General features: G+C 37.0%; 1 protein-coding gene across 1 annotated transcript in view; it reads right to left on the bottom strand.

Moving 5' to 3' along the window:
* Positions 1-21,901, bottom strand: part of LOC135991989 (transcription initiation factor TFIID subunit 4-like) — a 142,748-nt gene that overhangs the window by 108,818 nt on the left and 12,029 nt on the right. The window contains exons 3-8 of the mRNA XM_065640890.1: positions 16,176-16,313; positions 14,910-15,137; positions 13,907-14,029; positions 12,076-12,165; positions 9,949-10,206; positions 362-467 (exon numbers count right to left, since the gene is read on the bottom strand). Of these exons, the coding sequence (XP_065496962.1) occupies positions 362-467; positions 9,949-10,206; positions 12,076-12,165; positions 13,907-14,029; positions 14,910-15,137; positions 16,176-16,313 (943 nt within the window). The remainder of the gene's footprint in view (positions 1-361; positions 468-9,948; positions 10,207-12,075; positions 12,166-13,906; positions 14,030-14,909; positions 15,138-16,175; positions 16,314-21,901) is intronic.

The raw sequence follows: 21,901 nt of genomic DNA, 5'->3' as shown, positions 1-21,901 counted from the left end.
AGGCATCCTCTAGGCTTCAGGAAAAAATGAAGAATATCTTTCTTGGCCCAGAGTTAGAGCTTAGGACAGTAAGAGTCAAGTTCCTGACTTCTTTCAGAACTTTCCATGAAAAACTGCTGAGTAAGGAGCTAAGCATGTGAGAGTTTAGTTCTAACGTTGTTTCAAAACATTTGCACTGTGTCGGTCTGAAATACCTTGAAACTGCATAGTGAAAACATGCATTCCTCAGCCAGTATGAAGTAAAAAAGAAAAGTCAAGCCTGCCAATGTCAACAGTGTAAGTTTTTCCCATGCTTCTAGTTTGTAATTACAACGAAATTCATACAAAGGTAACAATCTCACTAAAATATTTAAACCCATACCTTGTGGTCTAATGGTCTGAGTTATTACCACTGGCATCCTAATCTGGGTAGTCTGGCAAGCAGGGTTTCGTTTCACAGTTTGAGCAGATGTTGACTGGATAATCTGCTATTATTAAAAAAAAGTATACTTATATTATACTCTTTATACACAAACACACACAACGTAAATATACTAATACCTGTAGTTACTAATATAAGCAGGTGGATCTCTAAAAGCACAACCAGCTAGTGACAAAAGTCATATTCATGTAATGCGTGTGGTTGTGTGTGTGTGTATATACAAATTTTGCCATTATGCTTTAGAAAAATCAAATAATATTCGACACAAATGTCATATGTCACAATCTTCATCAAAAATATATTTCATAGTAGTAAGGTATATATGAAAGTTTAGAGTTCTGTATTCATAAATTTTACTAGGAAGAAAAGCATTTTTGTAGAACATGCTGCAATAATTTTAGTGGTATCCACCTACAACCATTTGGCTTTTTGCTATATGTCTATGCTGTTTAAAGAAAATACATACTAAAAGAAAGTTCTAAAATATTATGGGTTCCAAAGTCAGATATACACAAGAAAACAATGTTTTGTGGTGATCATATGTAGCAAATGAGGCATCATCTTTTAAAAGTTAATCAGATATTCTCAGGGTTTCACATACTAGTAAGTCAAGTTCTGAAGTCCTTACCCAAAAGTGAAACAGGGTTAGAAACTTATCATTTGACCCATAAACAAATCAAAAAGAAAAAAGCCTCTGCAAAGGTCATGTCTAAGCAACAGCAAAATGTATGGTCATGAAACTGAGTACAAGGTAGGCACAGGTATAAAGAACAGAAGATTCAAAAAGACGTGGTTGCTGCAGAGCTGGAAAAAAAAAAAATCCATAAACTTCGACAACAAAACACAGGCAAATAGCTGTGAATAAGATTACAAGCACAACTCGGGCATGACAACTTCAGAAGTCACGTTCTCTTCATGCTCGCAACGTTACTCCCATTACATGTGTCCGCTCGTTCCGAATTATACGGCTCAGTCTCACACCCGACGGATGAAGCGTTCCCTCCTAGAGACAATACGTGACACTACACACCGCTACATGATAGAAATGGTGACCACTGCACCTTTAGTCAGCATTATTCTTACAAAGAGTATCTAAAACGATATTATTTAGCTGAAAACAAATGGCCAAATCTCTGACTTCAAAGTATGCTATGGAGAAAAGGAAAGGAGAAACGATTTTCAAACGAGACATAAAAGTAGAGAATGAAGAGGCTATGGAACAAATCGGAAATTATTCCATAAGCAGGAACCAGGACTCCCAAATCGGAAGGGAGGTAAAAACTACAAAGAAAAGTGCAATGAGGGAACAAGACCTGTAAAGTAGTCTGGAGGGGAAAGAAAAAAGGGGGGTTGGCATTTTGAAGTTGCAAAATTGCATTCTGTACATCCTAAAATACTAAAAGTTGAAGTCATAATGAACCTGTGGATGTAGAAGTATTAGCAATAGCTACCTTACAGAAAGAGAAAAGTGAAAAAAAAAGATTAAGGATTCAGCTTCAACTACAGACACTGAACGAAAATGGAGCATTTGCACCAAGCAAAGGAATGGAGTGTATGTATGTAAATTTACTTGGTCAAGACAGGCAGTGAGAAAGTAGCGACACTCTGAGGGGAAAGAATAAAGTAGCTACCATGCTGAAAAACAGGAAAGAAATGGAGGTGATAAGTGAAAATGATGGAAAAAGTTGAATTTGACTGCATTTTGACACATGAGAAACATGTACAAGTGTATTTTAATAAGTAAGGATACCGAATAGCCCACAGAAGGAAAAAAAATACTACATTGGTATGAAAGAGAAGGAGAATGTTGCCACTTTTTACAATAACTTACTGGATGAGTTTTCAGAGAAGAGTGAAGAAAAGCAGCCATACGTCACTGGCCAGAAGCCAGGCCAAAAAGGAGAGGTGTGTGACCTGTGGATAGAATTACTACCTGGTATTACAGTAATCATCTGCAACTAGATATTTTTTTTTCCTCTATGAAGGAAGCAACTTCTACTGCTCAGAATCAAATTGTTTCACCTGATATTTTCATGCGAATGCCCCAAAAAATTAACCACTAGCACCATTAAAGATAGGACAGTGTTTATCCATTTAAGATGACATAAATAATGGCAATGTTTTCTTTAGTATCAAATAGATTCAAAAAATGTCCTTTAACAAGTACTGTACTAGGACTTCCAACTTACATAAAAGTGCTGAAAATGTAGAAAATAATGGAGAAATAAATGTTTCCAAGGGGCAGAGCTCAAAATAATAATTTAAATTCCATATAGAAACTGATCAGCAACAAGCATGTACTCTCTAAAATCAACAACTGCACCTGAAGTCAGAGCAACATTTTACACTAACTTAAATTTCAGTTTCTATATTTTAAAGATACATTTCAACACAGATGTAATCTTCAGATCTGGAAGTGATTAAGGAATGAACATTAGCGATTTGTTTCTGAAACAGAATGTGTAACCTTCTTTGCAGGCAAACAAGGGACATAGTAACAACTGATGAATCAGAGGTAATTGATCCTGCATTAAAATTTATAAACGATCTAAACTACGCTTCATCAATTAAAATAAACTGTTCTAATCATCCTGCCTATTTTCCCAACAGCATAAACATTACTATTATATCCGTAACTTGGCCTGAAAAGTGTAGACAATGAACAAGGTACTAGCAAGCTAGCCTGGGAGATGATTAACTTAATGAAAATATTTCATATTTCTGACAACCTAAAAATGCATACAATAAGTGTACCCCATTTAATGTATCTATTCATATGCTGAATCCCAAATGACCAGCTTGTAAGCATCAATTTACTAAACCAGACTGATATAGAAGATACAGAAGTGGATGTTTTATTATACTGAGGTTAGCAGCGACACTACTGCAGCCTTCAGAAAAAGGGAGACCTTACTGCTGTCTGCAACCACCTACCGGGAAGATGTAGAGAAGATGGAATCAGACTCTCTCAGAGGTGCAGAGCAGAAGGACGTGACACAATGGGCACAAGCTGGAATACGGGACATTTCAATTTAATATCAGGCAAAAAAAAAATTGACCATGAGGGTGGACAAGCGCTGGAGCAGGTTGCCCAGAGAGGCTGCGTCATCTCCCCTTGAAGCTACTGAGGTCAAGGCCTCAGGCAACATGGTCACCTGTAAGCAGGAGGTTGGACTAGACACCTCCAGAAGTCCTTTCCAACCTTTCACCACTACATCCTTCATCATAATAGTAGTGATTTTATAAAAATGCTGAGTCAGAAAAGGTAACCAGACAGAATATAAAACTCTCCAAAGTTTACAGAAATTGTTCATCGTTCCCTCTCCACTAAAAAGAAGGGAAGCTATTTTCGTTATTTCCACCACTAAAGACAGCAAGCACAACAGTAGAACAATAAACACGAAGGCACAGAAAATAGAAAAGATTTAATGTGATTTAGCCATTGCCTAGATTTGATAGTGAGTTTGGAAAATAGCAAAACTGCCATACAAAATTATGATCAAGACAGCGCCAAGACAGCAAGCACTGCCGTGTACCAGCCCATTCCTCTTCAATCTACCAGTCAGGAGTTGAAGAACCATCTCCTAGGCTGCTCCACTTTGGAACACACTGAATCAGGAAAGTCCCGGCCTTGCTTCTCCAAGTGCAATACATGAAATATTACCTAATTTTTTTTCTAGAAAATAATGTTTTTCTGCAAAGTAAGATGCACGTTTCTCACAATAGAAAGTATTCTCCCTCTTTATTTCTTCTTCCCACTTCTCCGCTTCACTGTCACCTTTCCGCTCCCCTAGTGATGCCCACTTCGATTCACCATTTGCCTGCTTCTCCAGACAAGTTCCTTCTCTCACTTCCCAAATGCTTCAGACTACTGCTCTGTCCATTTTGAAAATTCACTTTATTTTCACATCTGTAAAAAGGGATGTTTATACAAAAGTGCTCTCACAAAATAAGTAGACTTATAAAGATGAAAAAAGGCTATTTAACAGCCACACTACTGATAACCAGAATAACAAATGGTGCCAGCTGAAATATTCATTTTTCTTAAGGCACTTCTTCAAAAAGGTTAGATTCAATAATTATATGAGAATAAAGTAATAGTGCTCTCCTGTCCTAATCTCAAGCCAAAAGGTGATGATCATACCATGACAGGTGTGAATCTTCTACCATATATGTTATTGCAAGACAAAGAACGGATTACAGATGTGAACACAGACCAATAATTAACAAAACAAATGACCAACAAATACAGACTTAGAAAGAATTCAGCCTAAAATGTATAAAAATAAAAAGACTGGTAACGTCTGTTTTTCTCTCTTACCTGAACTGGAGATACTAAATAAAAATGAAAGCTACTACCTACGAACCATTGAAAAGTCCTTTAGGACAATTAATTTAGAACTGCGAAAGTGTTTGAGGACAAGGATTTTTCAAGTCTCAACAATCTAGATGCTCCTTTACCAGTGCAGATATATATGGTCCCCCCAATATGCTCCCCCTTACTTGACAAGGGCTGCAAAATCAGCCTGACTCAATTTACACAAATCACACATTGCAACAAAAGGATCTGATCCAAAATCTTAAGTATATAAAATACAGCAATAAAAACAAAAGCATATGAAATAGAAGCTTCTGCAAATAACAGAACATTAAAATTAATTTGGAAAATATATCCTTTACCAAGCATTTTTTCCTCTCAATTAAGGTAAAAAAAAAAAAAGTAGTATTGTGGAAGGAAGAAACAAGCCACTTGTACAAAATTCAGAATGGCTATGGTCTGATATGACATTTATCTTCACTCATGAGTAAACACTTGATAACTCACTTGTGGCTATGCCACTTGTGATTTATCAGTCTACTCACTCCTGAAGATAAATGTCATATCAAACCTCAGCTATCATGTAATCTGGCAGCATTAACTTACAATGTTCATGCTTTTATGGACCTAGAATTCATATTTACCACTGTTTACCATACTGTAATAGTAACAGGATTTTTCCAGCAGTGCCTCAAAATTTGCATAAGCAATTATTTTTCCTTCCAAATTAAAAAAACGACTTTTTAAAAACTCAGTTTGTAAGGTTTGATGTTAATATGACAACAATATTGTTCCATTGGGTATATGTTCTCAAAGAAGCAATTAAGAAAAATAAAACCAAAAGCCACTAGATCTGCTCCCCAATTTATTATACAATTCTGATTTCGAATGTTTTTCAATGACGGCTTTTTCATCACTGCCTTTGGGAGCCTGGTGTTCCATCTCACAACCTGTCTTACTGTAAGGATATTTTGCCCTATATCCTGCCAAAATGCTACTTCCTTTAATTATATCCTGCTATTCATATTAATACTCTCTTAGACCACTCTAAATAATTCATTGACATGCTTTGATGTTTAAATCCTTAAAATATTTGTAAACGTTTTTTATGCTCCTCTTCAGTGAACGTTCGACCAAGTTGCCTGTGTTTAATTCTCTTATGCTTTCCTTTTAGTCTTTGCTTTCAAGCCTGTCCTTTAATTGCCATCTTTTGTTACTGGTTTCGAAACAGCATTCAATGCCAACATCCTCCTTAAGGAATAGCCCACAAAATACTGAAAGTAAAGTCCACGATAACAACTCAGAAAACTATTAGGCTGTCTTTCAAATAGGTACACAGTTTGTCAGGTATAGGCTTTGTTCCTGCTAACGAATCCCAGACATCTGCTGCTCAGGAGCCATTTTTATTTAAATTTTATTGTACACCATATTCCAAGTCAGCAACTAGATCTTTATTAGTTCATTAACAGAAACTACTCCTTTTATCCAAATAGCCATCTTTTACTCTTCCATTTCTAAGCTGCCTTGCTCACAGGACAAAAAGAAAATTATTTCCTGTGAATCACTAAAACGTGTACAAATTACAATCATTCAACAACAGAAAACTGATGCCATTAAAAGCTTCAGCAGAGAATTAAAAAGCAAAGCAGAATATTGCCATATAACATAATGCTTATTCTGCTGGTTTATCTCGTTTCCAAATTCCATCATTCCATTTTGCCTTTTGAGAGCTTCCAACCACTATGACAGTCTCTGGGAAAGTGTCAGGAAATACCTCAGCAATACCATTCTAATGTAACTTAGAAGGATGGTGAAATCTCCTCTCTGGACACTGTACACAATTTGCTGCAGCAACAGTGGCCCACATGTGCTCCTATACATCTTTCCTAATTCTAGACATGTAAAAATCTTTATATTGCTTTGCATAATTTGTTTTAATTAAGATGGATCACTTTGAATTTCTTACTGTTTCTTTATCATTTATCATTTGAATTTAAGAATTGGCTTCAACCTCCAGGAGTACTTCCTCCTTACGATGCAGCATCAACACTATATATAAAGTGCTAATCGATCTCCATTACTCATCAATCTACTTATGACTTCAACACATTTAATAAAGAACGTCTCTCTTACTCATAGAAATTTTACCTGCTGTAACATCCAGAACAAGACAGGTAATGTCTACATATATAAGGCTATACAGAGCTCCTGTCACTAAGAATGACAATTTAGACAAACTTTGAACATTGCACTTAGAACAATTTAAAAAATTGATTGCTGGCTTATCTCATTAGTGTCTCATCAATAAAATATTAGCCTAAGATTATTCCCCTTTCCCTAGCTAGAAGTAGTTACCAGTACTAACAGTATTATCTTGCTCTTCAGAGCACAGCTTTTTCATGGGTTTGGAACATGATTCCAATACTTCACAAAACAGAAAAATCAAAGAGTCTCTTCTATCTCCACTAAGCCCATACTGAATGCTGAATCTCCATTGCATGCTGAACAGCACACACAGAACTCCCATATTGCAAGATATGTCAGTATAACCGGAAGAACTATCACCACATCTGACCCCTTCGTAAAACAGGAAAGTCACAAGAAAGGAACAGCTAACAGATTCTCCACATTTTAAAAGAAACTAGACTATTGCAAACTGACTGGTATGAAAGGATCTATATTCCTAAACAAGCTTGCCCTTCTGCAGCTGGACAGTTTGCAAAGCCAGCTGGAACTCTCTCCCATGAGCTCCAGGCTTGGAAAATCTGGAGCTGGGCCAGTTGCCTCCATCAGCGCCGGGCACCCCCAGGCCAGCCAGCTGTAATCCTCCTCTTCCGGACAAGTCCCAGGCAAGATGGCCAGCAGCTCTTTGCTGTGCTCCCATTTCAGGGAGGACTAAGAAGGGTGAAGAGTGTTATCATTGTCACCACAAAGAAGTAAATACTTATGAACAATCACTCATGTGATATGGAGATGCTGCTGGTTTGTCTGCTTGGCACCCGAGTTGATGGTGGTTGTGCTATGTAAGGGTTTTTTATGCAGTAACTCTTACTGTCTGATGCTGCTTTTGTCTGTATAGAAACAATTTGAGGGCCGTTAAGAAGTACTTGGTTAATGTAATGTTTGCTTCTGTTAACTAATTACTGACAAATTGAAAGCAAATACAGAAAGCCCATTTTGCAATAAAGTAAATAAATTATAACTTTTTATGTATTCACTTCTCCCTAAGTATTTTCTAGGAAAGGAATAGTATTAAGCAGAGTTTTGCTCTGCACAGTTTGCTACCTTTTGAAAACATAGCAGTCACTTCACATACCCAGTAGGATGAAAATTCAGTCCTAGACCTACAACCTCCTTACACACAGAAAAACAACTTCTTTTGCCCATCAGATCAACCACTACACTATATTTCTGTAGCAGTTTTCAGCTCCCTCATATTGCACAGGTACGTTGAATAGATGACAGAGCAACTCTTCACATTGTTAATCTCTACTTCAGTGAACAGCACGATTGCTTGCTTTGAGTATACATTGACATGTGAGAGACGGAAGGTGTTTCTCCTAGAAATTTGGCTTGATACCATTCACAAAATATTCGATGAGGACTATGATCATAAGAGTAAGAATTCCTGCGGACTTACAGACTTTTTGTTCTACATGAGTGTTACTCAAAAGGTGGTGTGCAAGCTGAAGTTAGTCCTAAGATGGTGGCATGACATAAGGCTAGACTTAACCGGGCATGAATGTTTTCACTTGTAAAGAACCTGTCAACTGCTGTCAGAAATTTGCTTTCCTCAGGACAGGGAGTAATTTTTACACCTACTGTCTCTAATTACAACCAGTTCCCTTTCCCTCACCTTGAGGAACCAAAGCTATTGTCAATTCAGTCTGACAAATCATGGACAAATCAAAAAGATGTCACAAAAAGACTGAGGAACACTTTTCTAATTAATACAACCGTCCAGAAAGGGTGGGGAGAACCCATCTTAGAAAAAGAAAGAATGCAGGTGGCTGAACAGAAAGCAGCCAAGTTAAGGTGCAAAATATCCAAATGTCTTGTGTGTATTACAAAAGTCAGAGTCCGTAGTCTTCCCATCCGAGATGTTCTCACACATTGAAAATATGCTTACTAAAGGATGGTAAAATTATATTAATTTGATTTTAAAGTTGGTAATTTAACTGCTAGTAAGGTTCAAAAGACATGGCTCAAATGGCTCAGACATTTTCAGATCGTGCACTGCTACTTTTAAACTAAAGCAAAAGAAATATTCTCTCTCTCCACATACCCTACAAATGATTTATATGTTTTAGAGAGGCTATAAACTCAAGGGTAGATCCCTGTAAGGTTTTACATTACCATATGTGTATTTCTGAATCTTGATAATATAATTTTTTACCAACCTGACACACCTCTGGAACTTGTCGATTTGATTTTGAAACCTAAGTCGAGTACTTTACTCATACATACAGAAACCACAGACAAAGAAACTCTTACATCTTTGCTTGAAGGATGATAATGCCTGTATAAACTCAAGGCCTTGTAAAGATTCTAAACATAATTACAACTGTAAACACACACGCAAGATCCTATATAACAGCAAGATAATTTGCCACACTCTCAGCGGGTAATTGGCTGTATAGTTGCTTCACTGACAGTGCCCTTGAAATTAATGAGTCTGAGCACATAATGATCCAATATGCACAACAGTGATATATTTCAGTAAATAACAAAGTATGGCACTATTTCTAAACAAAACATGCTGGTACAGTACAGCTATTCTTCTACAAGATTTTATAACTATGTGTATTATAGAAGAGTTTAAAATGAGATAGAGTTAATTTTAACGCAGACTAAACTAAGCAAAGCAGCATACCTAACGACATACTAAAAATTATACTATTGCCTGTAGGTCTTGAAAAGCTTTTTGTTCTACATTTGTAATTAATTCAAATTCTAGCGTACTCATATAATAATCACCATATTTCAGACAAAAAGATCAAGAGCGTACTTTCTTAAATTCAATCTACGTTAATAATGTTAACTAAACTAAGGGTTGAACATACACGTGAACTGCCATAAAATGAGGTACTATTATATATCACAGAATATGATACAAACAAAAAACATTTTCCCAAACAAACTGCAATAAAAATAACATTGAAAACTGCTATTCGGTTTAAGAAATCCTCTTTTATACTACAGTACCTACCAGTTGAGAACTCTGATTTGACTGTACCACCTTAACCTGAGGAGGCTGCACTGTATTTGATACAGAGACTGTGCAAATGTTGTTTGGTTGCCTTATTCCTATTGTCTGCGTTGCGACAACAGAGGAAATGCTTCCAGAGGCAGACTGAGGTATAACTTGTGGTAGCTTGGTTTGTTGAAGTGACTGCTGAGACGGCTGTCCTTGCAAAACTGAATGTTGACTATTCAGTAAAGATTGTCTCAATGCAGGTAGACTTTTCTAAAAACAGAAGAAAGTTTATGAAATATCAAATTTAGTAGGTTGACAAAAAAAAATTTTAAATTTGCTGTAAAGATAATTAGAAGAATGCAGCCTTCTTTCCAATTTCACTATCTGCCTATTTGTCAAAAAGAAATAAGATCAAACATATTTTGCAAAACTGCAAGTTCAGGTTACATTTTTAATATGCTTTCAATTTGGATTTAGCCACTCTGTAAATTTTGATGTGCCCTAATTCCACCATAGCAGCTCCCCTCCTCAAGACTATCTAGAACTTGTAGCTTAGGTCTTTGGAAGGGCAGAAAATGGAACAAGAAAAGGCAGAACCACAGGAACAGCCCTATTCCCACTGCATGCTAGAGATGTAAACTGCACCAATTTACTTCTCCTGACATGCCTCCAGTACCTAGAACAAGAAGATTTAACTGTTGATGCCCTACAGGAATAGCTGTTTACTGTATGATTACTGATCTAATGTATTCTGACTGGATTAGAAAAGTGTACTATTGCATGCTTCATGTTCAGACCAGTTCAACCAAAAAATATAGTTCTAAAAGGTTATACTGTACCTTCACGAATAAACTTTTTACTTTTTAAGTGGTAGTAGCATTCTTTTGAAGTGCTCCCCCCAGGCAGCTGTAGAATGCAAGTGTTTATAGCCCAAGCTACAGTTCTTTCTAAACTTCCAGTATTTATTTAAAAACTTAATGCCTGTTGCCAAGAAAGGACTTCAAAGAAAGAAAACAAGTTAAAACTTATTGTGATGCTAGAAGTGACTGCAGTATAAGAGTTAGAAAAGGCACAAACAAGGGTTAATGATAATTTGAAAAAACAGAAGCAGAGGGAGAGAGTTCTGAAGAAAAGTTGGAGGGAGAGAAGAAAGTGAGGAAATCTGTCGTAAATTGAGAAGTTTTGGACTAGAACAAAAATGCTTTTTAAATTATAGTTGTGGTTTTGTTGGGGCAAAATTAAACATACTTTGTATGTTTGTATATAATCTTGCATATGGAAGCTACTGTAGCTAATGTACAAGAACCAATTAAAAGTTAAATTTACTCCCCATGTAAATCACTTTGGTATCACATTAGAACTTCTGTTATAGGTTAGCTCCAGATTACAAGCAGGATCAGCTAATCAATTATTTCAACAAAATTACTAAGTTTAATTTTTCATAATCACTGTTACACATATGTTGCAAATTATCAGTGACTCAAACATAGATTACAAAAATAACATGGAAAAAGCTTATGAAATTACTTGAAGCATTCTATAGAAATAACTTCTGATGCTTCCAAACGCGAATGTTGTGCTTCTTCACAAAAAATTACCTACTTCCACAGAACAGTATACGCATTATAACAACAAAGGATCACTACAGAGTAAACAATGGATGATTTCCACACCATGGAGTAACTGCTTTTCTATATAAATCTAATTACTACGGTGTTCTAGATCAGGGCTACTCAAGCAGTAAACTCCAGATCAGCTCTGGATGACAAATAAATTTGTCTTAAACCTAAACCAGGGCCCCAAACACATGATGTCCCCCTCCTGTAGGCAATGCCCATTTCCTACCACTCTCTCAGCCCAGCAGGAGCAGTCGGGGGAGCACAGGGAGCACACGGTCACAGCCACAGCAGCTCCCAGCCACAAATGCAGGAAAAGCAGCACCTGGCCAGCCTGACAGAGATGGAGCCTGCACGGGCCTTCCAGCCAAGATGACTTGGGGAGAAATTGGCAGCACACAGTAAAAATTGCGCAGCCCTGCTCTAGACAGGCAGAGCTAATTCAATTTTTCAAGTATATTCTACTACTTAGTGTATTGACATTTGCATTGCAATAAATTTATCTAAACAACATCCACATTACCTTAAGGAAAGGTACAAGGTATGGCTGAGGAGATGATTTGAGTTCCGACTGAAGGCGGCCTGTAAATTCTTCTGGGTCAATCTTTGCATCCTTCAGGAGGAAGAAAAAAAAGCGTCAACAACGCAGTTCAGTTGTCTGGTTGCTTTTTCCCCAGATTTTTTATATATATTTATTTATTTTTATATATATCTATTCTCTCTCTCTCTATCTAGCTAAATAGGCTGCTATATCAAGAACTTTCAAAGCTGGAGTCCCTCAACTCCTCCGTATCTATAACATCCTTCTGTCAAGAGTTAATTTCTGTGTGTAACATGCCACTAAGAATTGCGGGAGTTCCTCTGGGGATGCACAATTTAAGACATGACAAGATCCCACAAACACTTGGGTCCTTCTGGGATTCCATTCTCTTGCTAACACTCACATAATGATTTCTTTTAAAAAATTTTAATTAAAACAATAGGCTGTTGAAGTAACCTTACAAACTATTACATATAAAATTTGTCAGCCCTTGTAATAAGGAAATATATTTACTTAATTCCAGAACCAATTTTGAAGGTTCAGTTTAACTTAGTAGAATATGTGTATGCATATATAAAAAACTATATATGTAAGGCATACGCATATATAAAAAGCATACATAAGTATATATAAAAAATATTCACCCATATAAATGTGTGTATGTGTGTATATATATGTATATGCTCACAAAATATACACTTGTAAATACATGAAATATATATTCAGTTGTTTATTTAGTAGCTAATACAAGAGAACTATACAACCCAGGTGTATTTTATAGTACTTCTAAAGTATCATTAGTTACAATCTCAGGTTATAATAAAAACATTCATTAGTTTTCCTGGCCTGATATAGGAGAAGAACAAAAAAAAACCTGAAACAACCTTCAATAAATATATTTATTATATATGTCTCATTATTTTGTTTTAAATATTTTAAGTAGTTACCTTTAGTTAGTTAATCTTTCGCAGTTTTCAAGAGTTAAAACAAGTTTTTACTGGAACCACTAAATATTACTGTTAAATGGCTGATACTTGAAAAAAGTTTTAGGCTTGTCTAAAATACACAGGTTTCTCTGTCAATGAATTCAAAGAAATTTAGATCAACTACTTTTAAATCCAAGTTCTTCATAGACTATATCTAATTTATTTTAAGCAGCTTGATCATTTGTCCAGCTCCACAGTAACATCTGGTTGCAACGCATTTACACAATTCACTGAAACACCTTTTGCACTGCAGACTACAGTAAGTCAGACTCTGTGCAGCTGGAACGCAACTTTGCCTCTTGAAACCCCCTTGCAGTTAAGGCTTCGTGCAGGGGCATCTGTCTGCAGAGCTGCCCGGACCCAGCAGCTTAGCAAAACACCTTCCCTCAGTCCTAGAAAACCTAAACCATGTGTGGAGGCATCTATCTACATTCATTCTGTCGTTAAAACATTTAATAGTTTCTTACTGTTTCAGAAAAGACCACTGTTCAGAGGAGAAGAAACTTAATGAATCATCAAGGTAAAATCCTGTATTTTACACTATTTTTTTAAATAAACAACCAAAATATTATCCATCAAGAGTGGTTTTGACAAATGCGTACTAAATACTTTGATGCCCTTCCCCTTTCAGAAACTAAAAGAAAGATTAATTTTAACAGACTTCTGAAGATATGCAACGTACAGAATATTTGCATTTTGATGTACCCCAACTCTTTTCACTTTCATTATAGCAAAAAAATTGTTATGATCAAAACAATAGTTTTCGGTATACGTAAATAATGAGCTTAATAGATAACTGGCAAAATGAAAGATAACTAAATACTTACCAACAAATCCTGAACCAGAGCTTTCACATTACGGGACGTTTCTGGAGATGGCGAGTTATGAGAAGCAAGTTTTATAAGGGTAGCTAAAAAGTTTTTACATTTTTTCACATTCTCTTGCATTTCCTGCAAAAGGCAAAGAAAACAAATATCAGATCCATGCTATTTTTCAATCAGGATCAATGCATGCTCTGATCACTATAAACAGGGAAAATGATTAAAGTGTTCTAATTCAGGCAGGACATATTTGAAATACATCTGCAGCTATTTTACTATTGCTGCTAGTTACTTGGCATTTTCTTCACTTTTTCATGTAACTGAACATCACACCTCGCAAATACTAACAAAAGAAAAAAAAAATCAATGAAGGAAATCTACTCAATAATTTACAATCTGTTTTCATAAAAATAACCTTAAATATGAGAAGTAACACAACAATTTGTTGGAGATGCACTCTCCTTTGTGATGCCCAATACACAATGCACGTTTCGCAAGCTACCTTAACTTGTTAAATTATTGATTCGTTATGTTTTTCTACAAAGCAGCTACAGCAGTAAAATCAAATGAGTCTTCAAACATCATATCTATTTTCTTTATCAGTAGAAAAACGGATGCTTTCAATTTTTTCAAGCCATTATTTTTAGACGGTGTAATGACTCCGAGAAACAGAAATGTTACTCTTCGGTATAACCACGGTCTTGAGACCCAGCAACATGACAATAATGAAGTCCATAGACTGAAGGCCTGATTGTTCTGTCTGCAGAAACATGAGTTCTTTCACTGCTGACACATACATGCAGGACAGAGAAAGCTGACCACAAGTGTTCTTCCTCTCAAAACTTTTATCCCATTTAGTTGAAATTAGGGGAACCGCTTCTTGTTTGTGAAGTATTTGTTGCATCACAAAGTGTGCTTGCACGAAGAAGAAGTTCTTTCTCCTTCTGAATAGACCTTAGAAGTTCATAAAGTACTAAGAAAGCCACATATCTAGTATTTTTAAACTTACCTGTGATACAACTGTAGTTCCAGGTACAGGAGAGCTCGGTATGACCTGGGGCTGCGCTGGGACTTGTGCTGTTGTATGAGGTGGAAGCGGCAGCCGAGGCTGACCCTGGTTTTGTGCTGAAGCTTGAGTTTGCCCACCGCTAATTACTGCAGGTTGCTGAGAAGCTGATGTTCCAGTTGCTACTGTTGTCTTGAATAAATTTTGAGCACTCGTTGTAGCTACTGATACCTATTAATATTTTATATTGAAAAAACAGGTCATTATCTTCTTTTAATTCTTTCACTTGACCACAAAGTTCTTGAAAGCCTGGCAAGAAAAACTTGTTTCCTTTCAAATACACCCCTACTGACAAAATAAACCCCTTGACTTTACTTACTTATTATCACCCTAATTTTGTCACCCTTTAGTGAACAGTGAAAGCCCTCATTTAAAGTTCTTTTTATTACAAAACCACATGTACCACTGAAAATGAGTTGCTATTATCCAGCCCCTTAAGATCACCACGATGACGTGACTTCTGTAACTCAACTTCCTGTAATTTCGGCCCTTAGTATAAAGAAGTCAATTCCCAATGATCTGTGGTCATGTCATCAGGTTTACAACTGCCTTTTCCACAGTGACAGCTCAGATACAGACGACACGAACGCACTAACACAGCGTCCTAACCCCATCTGAACCCAGCAGTGGCATATCTGCTCCTGCACCAGTGCAAAGCCCTGGCCAACAAAGCTGTCCTGGACCTGGCTGGGCATCACGCAAAGACTGTGCTGGACACTCTGCAACCTCAGAAGGCTGGAAAGTTAATTAGGCTGCACAGAGCAACGGATACACACACCCCAGCACCCGGTTCAGGTCTCATAACTCTATCTGACTCAACGTGCCACCCTTCCAAGTGCCAAAAAGTCTCAGACAGACACAGCAAATGGGACTGCAGAAGCCAGAGGGCTCAGCCAGGCAGTGCGACCCACTGAGCAGAAGCTGCCAGGACCACCCAGCCCAGCCTGACCGCAGAGCTTTGCTCTGTCTGGGGCAGAATTTAATTTTTTTTTTTTTTTTTTTTTTAATCATCTAGGAAACAGTAGAAAATAAGAACTAGGCTGTCACTCAGCACCTGCATAACATGGTCTGACTATACACTCATCAATTTCTGAGATTACGACTGCAATAAAAGCAAACATATGAACATTAAAATTCACTTTCAAAAAAACCATATAATTACAAACATCCTTTTCTTCATCCATCTTTTGCTTTCTATATTCTACTTACCGTGGTATGTGAGAGAATAGAGCCTCCCGGCAGAGCCCCAGCAGACGTGGCACTGACGGGCGCAGCCGTTGACTGAACAACTTTGGCTTGCACTGGAAGTCCCAGGCGGACAGTGGATGTGGCTACAGAGGGTGGTTGCTAATAAAGGAAAAATAAGCATTTTATTCTTTTTTTCCTCCTTAGTAACTTAATCTCCAAGACTTTTTAATAATAGTCATTATATGAATAATGATTATTAATGCTGGGGAAAAAACCCCACACCAATGACCAGTAGTATGTTCTTAAATATATATTCACAAATAATGCAAAAATGAGTTTTCTTCTGTTCAATTATATGTTTGCAGTATTTCTTCTAAAAGCTATTTCTCATACAGATATGTGGAAAAGATTAGAGAAAACAGGATGTGCCCCCCAAAAAAAGTTACATTGATGTGTTCGTCCAGTTGTAATATTTACAAATCAGTATTCATCAATATTTGAGTTTATAATTGCCAGTAAAACAGAGTGGTCATTTGGGTATTTACTGGCATTTTCTAGTGCTTTTTCTTGAAGAAAATTAATATGGAGAGAAAATACAGAGGAGAAAAATAATTTATTTCAGGTTAACCTATATAGACACTAACGTGCACAGAAATGAAGTCTAAGCATTTTGAAAATCAATGTCATAGAACGCACAATCTGTAACCAGACAGCAACGGGAATCTGAAGCACCAAGCAAAATGACTGGCTCACAGCCCTTCATTCAGTACCATACTCTACCGCTCAGTAAATTGGCCTCATGCAGTAAACATATAAATTGGTTTTTGTAATTTACTTTAATTCTGAGAGAAATATTTAAACCTCTTACCCTCACACCAAAGAACAAGATTTAGGAATAAAAAAATGTCTCCAGGAAAGTTGTTATTTAATTCTACAGGAATGTAAATACCATTATGGAAGAAATACATCACACAATATGGCAATTAAGACAAAAAGATAACTGCTCGTTTTTTAAAATGGAGGCCCCACTGGTCTCTTATAACTTGCATTTATTAAGATTTGCATTCAAACACATACTTAGAAAAGACAAATTTTCTAAGTGGCTGGAGTAATAAATCATGGGCAATATTGTTTCTCATGAGATGAAACTCATTTTCCTTGATTTACGTTGTAAGTCATATGTCTCTGTAATTAATATTTTTATAAAGAACAGCTTGGCTTAGATTCTTATATCGTCTATTAAACCTACATAAAATATTTCTTCAAAGAACATCCAGTTTGCTTAAAAGATCTCCAAAAGGAGAAAACTCCCAGGCAGGCATTCAAAGCCCCAAGCATTCCTTACCAATCAGTCCAGCAACATCATCTACTGGATATCAATCTTCTCTACTTGGGGGAAAAAAAAAAGAAAAGAAAAAAAGAAAAAAAATCTACCTGACATCTAAACAAAACCTTTTTTTTGTTTTGTTTGGATAGCTTTCAAGATTTTTTAAATCTTGACTAGAGATGTCTTCCATACCGAGACAGCCTAGAGGCAATAAACAACATCATCATGAATAGGCGGAATTGTCTGGTTTTTTGGAAGAAAGATCGTATAAGTTTTTTCTGTTTTTTAAATACCATACCTATTTTCTCCATTGTAAAGATCACTTGTTTCGACTTCCTTAAAATACTGGTTGAATGAAACTACGTTTACCTAATGAATGTTTGCATTTAAAACCATAAATACTGTGCATCTTGTTCATTGCTTACAATCAGTGTTTCCAACCTAAAAATACAGCACGGCTGTGTTATCTGCCCCCCTCCTGTCAGTACGTGCTTCCAGAGGTGAGGATTTACAAAGCGAGCAGATAACCAGGCAAACTTCTGGCAGCTCCTCAGTTCCAAGAAGGATCTGCAGCCAGAAATCCACAAATACGCAGCTCAGACTGTTAGCTGGAGAATTTTCCTCAGCTAATAAATGCCCACGACTCATCACAGGAACATACTTGAAAACAAAACTGCATATAATTAAAATATAACATTTCGGTATGATAACAGCCTATTATCCAATTAAGTACGCAACACATTCCACACGTAGTGTTCCACCGTGCCAGACCACAGGAGCAAACCGTGCAACATGAAGACTAAATTCACCCTCAGTTTTAGAAATTGATAGTGACAAAAGCCTTTGACACAAAATGACAGTAAAATCTATTCACGTGTTGGATGTGAAGAAAAAGCCCCACTACCAAAGAACTGCAAACAAAGTCACACAACTGTTTACTAAGGTGGTTCCAAAGCTCATAGATGTTAAAGAGGTAAGTATGGAATGAGCGGATGAGAAACATAACAAGGAACTAGCCTAGACAAATTCTTAAGTATCATGGAAATGATCTTTAAATGACAGCTACAAGATGCCAGAAGACATTATAAGGACTCCCAATACAAATACTTCAAGAAGAACTGGTAAAAACTATTTAGAAACAAATAGCTGTATTCTCTACGAAAAGAAAGCTGTAAACAGATCTCATGAGAAATCCATCAAAAAGAAAACAGAAATGATCAACATTATATTAAAAAATTATAACCCAATGTGTCAAGCTCCTACTGGAACAATCTAAAAGAATTTATTATGTTCTTTAAAGAAAAGCTGCTAAGGTTTGGTATGATGCTATTAAATTCCAAAATTACCGAGAGAGGCTTGGAAAGGAATATATATTTTCAAATGTAACTGTATTATTTTTTATTAGACACATCGCCTACTTTTGTATTTCCTAAACATATGAAAGTGATGTTTAAAAGGCTTTTTCCCTGTACTCAGACATTAACAGGCAGGAAATCACAACATGAATGAATATAGTATATAATCTACCAGCAATCTCCATGGGGACTCTTGAGAATGCTTAAGAAAGCCTTTTGTACACAGACTTGAGCTGGGTCTGTCCCTGCAGAGAGGTTGGGATTGTGAGTGGAGCACCGACAGGGCTGCTGTGGAAATGGGGATTTCAGAACGGACCTGGCTCACGTCTGGCCAGCGTGGAGGGCGATGTCCCAAGGTTCATCCCGCCCACGTAAGTCACTCCAGTTTCAAGGTGCAAAAAAGTCACTTCTGCAAAGGCAATACGTGTACATTATAATTGTTCATGGAAGAAGTCAGTGTGGAATTACTCTGTGTCCTGTAAATCTACTCCCTAAATAACCACATCTTAACTTTACTACATAGACCTTCTCCCCAAAGCTTGGGACACATGGGTCAAGAGGCAAAGCTCAAGGCACAAACAGGAGCGAATCACATTGTACCTGCTGTGCATGAACAAGCTGCCTCTCTATTTGAAGGAATATACAAGGCTGTATTTGAAAAAGCAGGCCCCTTGAATATGAAGGAAATACCCCCAAATACCTGAGGATTATTTGTCACTACCAAGGCAGGACTACACCATTTTTAGGGACTGCATTGTAAATCCACATCTTTATAAAATCAAGACGATTTAAACTGCCACAGGTTAGTACACTGATGTGTATAAATCCTTGGAAAGAGGTCTGTGGTTTACTTGTATTCTGTGCTACAGTACCACCTACTGATGAACGCTCAGGGCACCAGCAACCTGGTCTCTGCACTACAAAGCAAGAGAACTTACTTTTCGCAAGTGTGTTGCATATATCATTTCATGATCAGTCCTGTCACTAAACTGGGCCACTATCAATCACAAAAAGGAAGAAAGAAAACACGTCAATAGCATTTGAACAAGTGTTAACACAAAAGCAAGGGCAAGTTTATCACAATACACATCCTGACACCTCTTTCTGTGTCTTCCAGTACACGGCTTCACTAGGTACTATGCCAAACTCAATTTTAGCAGAATATGACCTTTCGGTTTAGATTTAAACTTGCGAAATCTGAAATAAAACTCTATTTTATTTGTAAGCATTAATCCAGAAGACTTCTTACAAACAAAATAGGTCATGTCAACATGCCTTGGTGCCTCAAACTATAAAAGAGTTTAACGAAGAGAAAACGAAGGTGGGAACACAGTCACTGACATAAGCATATGCTAAAGGTCACATCTGGTAGCTCATTTTAAAGTAACTAATTTATACAGTCTATCTTACAGGCATAGCTGGTAGCCCTTACCTATTACTAAGGTTTCATAACACTCCCCATTACGAAACTCTCTTTGCCAATACTTAAAATTCTGTCAGATTTCTGAAGAGTTCATGGAGAAACTTCATATGCTTGTTGACTGCCTCTCAATTCTTTTGGTTATGGTTCATCTGGAACATACGCTTAAACGTCAGCTGCAGAGCAATTTGTACGTCAGGGATTTGCTTTTTCCACTCTGGTAAAAATACAGCCAAATTGAGCCAAAGCACTAACACTTTATAAACTTGACATTTGCACACAATTGCAGAAAATGACTGGAGGCAGAATCTCTAACACGTCAGCCAACAGAGCCAGAACCTTCATTGCCACCACAGCATCACTGGAGTCGAACATCAGAACGCAAAGCAGGGACACGCTGCTGTGTTCCTCATATTCGTGATGCCCCTTTTGGGTTCATGAACAACAGGGGAGGAAGACACAGGACTGGCAGCAACTAGACAAGAGGCAGAGGAGCTTGGGGCCACCAAAGAAACCCTTCAGAAACCAGGGTTCTAAGCCCAAACCCCTGTCTCTGGAGTCTCAGCATCCTGTTGGTGTAAACAAATACCTGTACCATCCACTATCAAAGTACTTTTCTCATCCTCTGGTGAAGTGGCTGGTCCATCTATAATCACTAGGACTAATACAAAGAACCTGGTGGATAAAAAGCACCTGAATTTTGGCCTTACAGTTAGATACTACCCCTGCCTCAATTGCTCAGTGCTTGTGCTGCATGCAAATACAGATGATCTATTGTAATCAATACTCTTATGCCGTATACTTATGAGTGGACAACTTGAAATGTGGGGTTTGTGATCAGGAGTGGTCATGGCTGCAAATGAAGACAACGAAGTCAACTCGAACACAAAAAATTAACCAGTATCTTAAAATTACTTATAAAAAGAGGCTAATAAACCCCTCAACTGCATTGTTGAGAAAGTTGTTACAGGAATAAGCTTCACAAAAAAACCTGTTCGGTTATTAATTCCCACTTCAGAAGCGGAGCTTAGATAATATGCAGCAAATAAGCCTGAAGCAACCAACTGAACAGTGAAGGAAAAAATACTACATAATTCTTCATTAATTAAAATTGCCCAGCCTATACAATGTAGAAATTAAAAATAACAGCAGTATGTAGTCATGCAGCATAACGCATGTGCACATGGGAGCCACTATTAGACTGCTCAGGAACCTTTTTTACAGCATTTCCTGATCTTTGCATGTTTAATTTTACAGCCTTACTAATGTTAGAGTGTTTTCTAAGAGGTTTTAAAAGATACGTTAATGCTATGAAAATGTAAACAGTAGAATCTGTAAGTAGTAGGAACTTCTTATCTGCTCATACAGGAAAGATTCACTCACCACGAAGAAAAGGAAGGAAAATGGTTTTGTGGTTAAAGCGTAGCTGAGACCACACACCTTTTACTTTCTCTGGCTTTTCAACCTACCTGTTCTGCTAACACAAATGTCTTCTCCAGAACATTGCACAAGAAGCCCAAAAACTGTCTATACAAAAGAAATAGTACGAAATAGCTTATTTGATAATAGTGGTAATGCACTTCAGGCAACAAAGATTTATCAGTTTGCTTACAATTTCAGCAAAACTTAAAATAAGCATTTATCA

The sequence above is a fragment of the Caloenas nicobarica genome, chromosome 9 (genome assembly GCF_036013445.1).
Source record: "Caloenas nicobarica isolate bCalNic1 chromosome 9, bCalNic1.hap1, whole genome shotgun sequence".
Taxonomy (NCBI): domain Eukaryota; kingdom Metazoa; phylum Chordata; class Aves; order Columbiformes; family Columbidae; genus Caloenas; species Caloenas nicobarica.
Note: the sequence above shows the minus strand (reverse complement) of the source record. Positions and strands in the feature narration are given on the sequence as shown.